The sequence below is a fragment of the Tribolium castaneum genome, chromosome 4 (genome assembly GCF_031307605.1).
Source record: "Tribolium castaneum strain GA2 chromosome 4, icTriCast1.1, whole genome shotgun sequence".
Classification (NCBI taxonomy): Eukaryota; Metazoa; Arthropoda; class Insecta; order Coleoptera; family Tenebrionidae; genus Tribolium; species Tribolium castaneum.
Window position 1 is genome coordinate 3,922,454 of NC_087397.1, and position 5,489 is coordinate 3,927,942.

The 5,489-nt window shown below is 33.1% G+C and overlaps 1 protein-coding gene across 2 annotated transcripts; it reads right to left on the reverse strand.

Moving 5' to 3' along the window:
- Positions 1 to 2,310: 2,310 nt before the first annotated feature.
- Positions 2,311 to 5,203, reverse strand: LOC659631 (adhesive plaque matrix protein). 2 transcript variants are annotated; one of them, XM_008203320.3, is made up of 3 exons: positions 5,044 to 5,203; positions 2,785 to 3,188; positions 2,311 to 2,712 (listed from the first exon to the last, which is right to left on the reverse strand). In XM_008203320.3, the coding sequence occupies exons 1-3, from the start codon at positions 5,053 to 5,055 to the stop codon at positions 2,478 to 2,480; spliced, it is 651 nt and encodes a 216-aa protein (XP_008201542.1). In that variant the 5' UTR covers positions 5,056 to 5,203; the 3' UTR covers positions 2,311 to 2,477. The 2 variants fall into 2 exon arrangements, with proteins under 2 accessions (XP_008201542.1, XP_971011.1); XM_965918.5 differs by having other exon boundaries at positions 2,311 to 3,188.
- Between the last annotated feature and the right edge of the window lie 286 nt (positions 5,204 to 5,489).

Sequence of the window (5,489 nt, forward strand, 5' to 3'; positions counted from 1 at the left end):
CTGGTGCCGCTGTCAACAGCCCCGGAGGACCTTTCACTGCGAGCACTGCTCGGGTTTTGCATTTAAAGCACCTAATTAAGGGCGTGCTAACCAATTCTTTATTCGGGTGCTTAAGATTCGGATTTATATTCGAGGAGGAGGTTGCGGAAGTTGGTAGAAGAAACACAGGATTGATTATTTTATTGTCTATTAACATCCGTTTATTTTAATGATTTTATTACAAAGAGATGAGCTGTAACCATTAATTTTCAAGGTGATTATTTTAGAAATAATTGAATTGTTTAATGATTTCTTTAATTTGCACAATAAGCAATCAAACATTTGCATTAGCAAATTTATCTTGAAAAAAAAATTTTATTTCGAAAAACATAAGTGTTATAGGCCATCAGGTATGTAAAAATTGATACAAATTGATTGCCTACTGTTATTGTCTACTATCAGGAAGAGGAAATAAACTTGTTTCCGCCTGCTTTAGCAATCATATGGAATTATAACTAATAATGGTCCATTTAAAAAAAAATAAAAAATAGAAAAAAATTGGTGGTAATCTTTATGCACCTATAACTCCTGCTTGCATATAAAACTGACATTGCAACATTGACCCATTGCTTAAAGCATGGGTGTGGGCTATACAGTTTTTAAAAACACGATGTGACTCCCAAATCAATATTCAATCGATACCGCTTTAAGTCACTACAGCCGGTCTGTTATATAACAGAGAAACTTTTTTCTCAAATATATTTAAATTTTTAATCGTGCTACCATTCGTAAAACTGCATGTGACTATTAAATAATGACTATTTTAACTTTTTACTGTCAACACCCACCATAAATATTGAAAACACTGAAAGAAACACCTCAAGAATTAATTATTTTAACAATTTTGTGTCATTTATTTATGATGATTGTAATTTTATTTTGAGCCGATTTGGTATTATAATTTCAGTCTATCAATAACGTGGAAAAGGTCAGCGAAACAATAAACGATACATATTTTAAAACCAGTTTTGTACAAAGCCGCTGGATCAAACCTAAAAACACAAAAATATAGATTAACTTGCAAAGGTCACAACTCGATAAAATTTAATTTCTCATAATTGCTTGATTCATTAAAAATGAAAGCGTAGCAATAATAAAAGGATAAGAATGTTGATGGCAAGAATGGTAGCTTGGTCTCTTCCGCAGTTATTAATAATTTACAACAATTTCAAGGTCTGCTTTATTTAGGTCTTCTTTATGGACACTAGAAACTTCAAAATGTAAGAGGGGAAATTGCAAAACTGAAGTCGATTACTATCGCTGCTGCTCGCTGATAAAAATATAATAGTTGTAGGCAAGTATAATTTATAGATGAAGAAATCAGGCTTAAATATCAACGGAATACAGACTGAACCAAAAGTAACGCACAGAATTTATATCTTTGTTCTTGGTCTTTTTTCAATCCTTGAACAGGTCCTCGTTACTTTTGGTTCTGTTTAATACAAATATTGAAAAAAAAAAATTGACAAAATCAAAATTCACAACGTTCATGGCTTGACTGAGTCTGTTGTGAGTAACCTGCTCTGAATAACGGAGCAAAGAAAGCGAAAGTGGTTGGTATTCTTACACTTCTTTAATTTTAAGCAGATATTCGTTTCACAACCAATTATTACTCTGATTTTTGGCGATAAACTCTTCTTTGCATTTTCAGGTAATAACGAACCAGTTTTTTCGAAAATGTGGCAAAACTGGATCAACTTTTAAAAGTTGAATCCGTTTAGAAACTCAAGGATAACAAAACTTTCCGAACAAAAAATTCGAATTGTGTTGAGTTCGCATTTTTTTCAGTTCAACTAAAATAATCAAAGCCTTTTATTTTTACCCCAAGGTTGTTTTCTCGTGTACGACACTGCTTAATTGTTTTTTTTAACTGGGATTTAGTAATTTTTGGGTTTAGTTTTATGTAATTTGTGTAGTAACAGCTTCTGAAAAGTCGGTTTTTTGGTGCCGGTCGAATTAGCAGTTTCCCAATAGCTGCATATTTCTGTCACCACTGGTGTTACTCAGGAATTTAAACTTGAAATTGTGAGCTAATCTCAGTAACTAACCTTCCTTCAGCTTGTGGGTGTTTTTTCAGATAACTGCGCCCAAAATGCAACGTTATTGCAAAAAAATGTTAGAATGACAGTCAAGATTACAATGACTGTGTTAAGGAATGTTCAAGGCTTTCCGACTCCACCCAATTTGAGAAATATAGGATAAAAGCATTTACATTGAGAATTCTTTCTGATAGAGACACGGGTAATTACACAATTATTGCACACTTTCCAATGGTTTATCACAAATGTTTATTTTTCGGTCCATACAAAAAACAGACTTAAGTTACTTAAACTTTAAGAAAATACAAAGTACTGCCTGCAAAGTTACAAATAAAAATAAGACTAGTTTGGTCGCTTAACGAAGTGATTAAATAAAACGAGTGAACATTTAAAGCTAACTTATCGTCTATAGTTTACGGTGTAGGACCCGCTGTTTAGGTCCACGTTCGTGGCGGGGTGTCCTTGGAAAGGGTGGTAATTGGGGTAGGCAGGAGGTGCAGGGTTGTAATAATTCGGTTGGCTCGGGAAGTTATTGAAGCTAGTCTGGGGCCTGAAAGAGGGTTGGTAACTGGGCTGGTAGCTAGGCTGGTAAGCCGGCTGGGGTCTAGGCTGGGGTCTGTAGGCAGTCGGAGGTCTGTAAGCAGGTCGGGGGTTATAGGCAGGCTGTGGTTCAAAAGGAGGTTGTCTGTAAATCGACTGGGGATACCTTTGCTGGTTATTAGATCGGGCATAAGGATCATTTTTATAGTAAACACTGGGGTCCTCTCTGTATTGGCCATCGTCTTCGTCTTGTCCTAAGGGCCTGGCGTAGTCGTTGTTGATTTTCAAGGTGGGTGGAGGCACCTGGATTTCGTTGCCGGCCGGTTCGAAACCTCTCCTGCTGGCGCCGTATTCGACGGTCCGGAGCTTGCCCTGGTCGTCGATGTAGCCGTATTTTCCGTAAACTTCGCCATCGGGGTATTTGGTCTCTATTTTGTAGGTGCCATCGGCGGCTTCGTAGCCGTAGCTGTATGAGCCGTCCTCGTTGTGCTTGTTGATTTGTTTGAGGATTGGGACAGGGGTGGTGTATTGTTCGGCGGATGCTACGGTAAATACCGCGGCAACTAACAGCTAAAAATTAACGTTTTATAAAAACAAGAAGTTTTATTTTGTTGCAGTTAACAAGTATAAAAATCAAGGTTGAAACCTATAACCTTTGCAAGAGATATGTTGGAAACACTCACTTAGCGTTTTAATTATTATTCTTCTTCCAAACATTAAAAATTTTTTATATTATTTTTTTTGTACAAATGCCGTATCTAGTATTATTTCAGCTATTTATTTATGAGGACTAAAAGCTTTTTACCCAATTTTCTAAATTCTGAATTAAACGACATAATTTATGCAAGTGCTTATAAAATTCCAAAGTGTAAAAATCCTCTCAGCCATAGAAAACTTTTTTTTAATTTAAAAATGTGGTTGATTGCATTAGCAAAAACTTTTGAAAAACTTGTTTGTTTAGAACAATTTAATTTTAAAAAAATCTTTTGTTAAACCACGTCAATTTCCAGTCAGTTTTTAGTTCTAAAGTCTATAACATTCTCATAATACATATTGAACAAAGAAATATTCAATCACCAAACATACCTACATAATAAAATAAAATTTACAATTTGAGAAAAAACTAAAAAACTAAAAAAAATAGATTTTTACTGTATTATACTTATGGTGAAGCTGTTTTAAAGATCTGTAATTATTGAATTATTTAGTTTTTATTTAGTTTTTTTTTAATTTAGTGCAGCCACCATCAATCTTTTTTTTTATAAAAAAAAATATTCTGAAATTAGTAATTGTGTTTTTAAAAATTTTTGATAAATGATGGTCACGAAGCAGTTTATCGATTAAGAAAAAGCAACTTTTAGTCAGAACCGTATTACTGGTTGCCGATTTTTATGACATTTACATTCAAAGCTTTGATTTATCGTTACCATCGAAGACTTTCGCTGAAAGTATGAGCATTGCTTTATCAAGGATAATTCAGCAAATTTTTAAACAGCATTGATTTATAGTTGAGATTGCTTTTTTCAAGAAGAAGATAATCCGGATTTTTTTGCCAAAACTGTTAAGAATTGAAACGCCAATTTTGTATTTTTCCGATGGTCTCTAAATTATTCTTAAAAACTCTTTCATAAAAATACTTTTAGTTACGATTGTTTTGAAGTCAATTTAAGAAGACGGTTTAATCCTTTGTAGACAAATTATTCATGTCAACGAGAGTTGTTTGTTGATAATTTATAATATTTTTATGTATTTTCTATTTGTTTTTGTGTCAACTTAAGAAGTAAATAATAATTAGGCCAGTAACGCAATCGCTACGATTATTAATCGATCTTATTAACAACCTAATAAATATTAACTGAGAAAAAAATTATACATTTTTTGACGGCATAGCAAAAGTCTCAACTGAAAACAAACTGTAAGTAAGCGTCAGCTTGTTAATCTTACTGCAACTGTGTTTACCATTTTTAGACTTTGACCTAACTTTAAGCACACCTACATATCTTTATCCATATGCGATTAATTACTGTAAGCGACACTTCATTACGGTAATGAAATCAAGTTATAATAAGAATAAAAATTCAAAGGGTTTGATAATTTTTTTATAATATTTTTGACGTTTTTGAATGACATTTTACAATTAATAAACACCGGTATGACAAATATTACAAAAACTTTATCCTTGAAAGTAATAATTAACATTTCAATAAAAGCCTTACTAATTATTCCGCGACAATGTTCTAGAACATGACAATGAACCCTTTTTCATCAATATTGCCAAAAATAAATTTTTTATATTTATTTTAGCAATGAAAACAACGTTTTAATTCCCATCCGGCTGAAATCTATCAGGTTACATAACATTAGCATTGAAATGCCACGAAATGTTATAAAAACGTCAAAATACAAAACAAATAAATATACTCACATAAAGTCTCATATTAACGGGCACTGATAATGTGAATACAAAGAGGTAAACAGCCGCACCTTTAATAATCCAGAGCTTATATAGACTACGTCCCCACAAGACTTTAACGCAAGGTTACGATACGAACCTCTGCGTTTTAGCAGATATCAGATTCATATTATACCGATTTTCCGCCTCTACCACCACCGGAACATTATACTAATGGGGAACAGATATGGAAATACGACACGCCGATTGTATTTTAGATTATACATTAATAATGTGCGGTTCATTAACTAGATTTTTAATCACTTCCTAACTGATGAGTGATCATTTTTAATTATAGTCCTCCGGATTTAGTAACAATGCAATAAAGATAAGTGGTTGGATGCCCTTACCGAAGTGACGTGACACATACAAAATAAATATGATTTGTTGCAAATAATTATTTAAATGCGCTTTTTTAT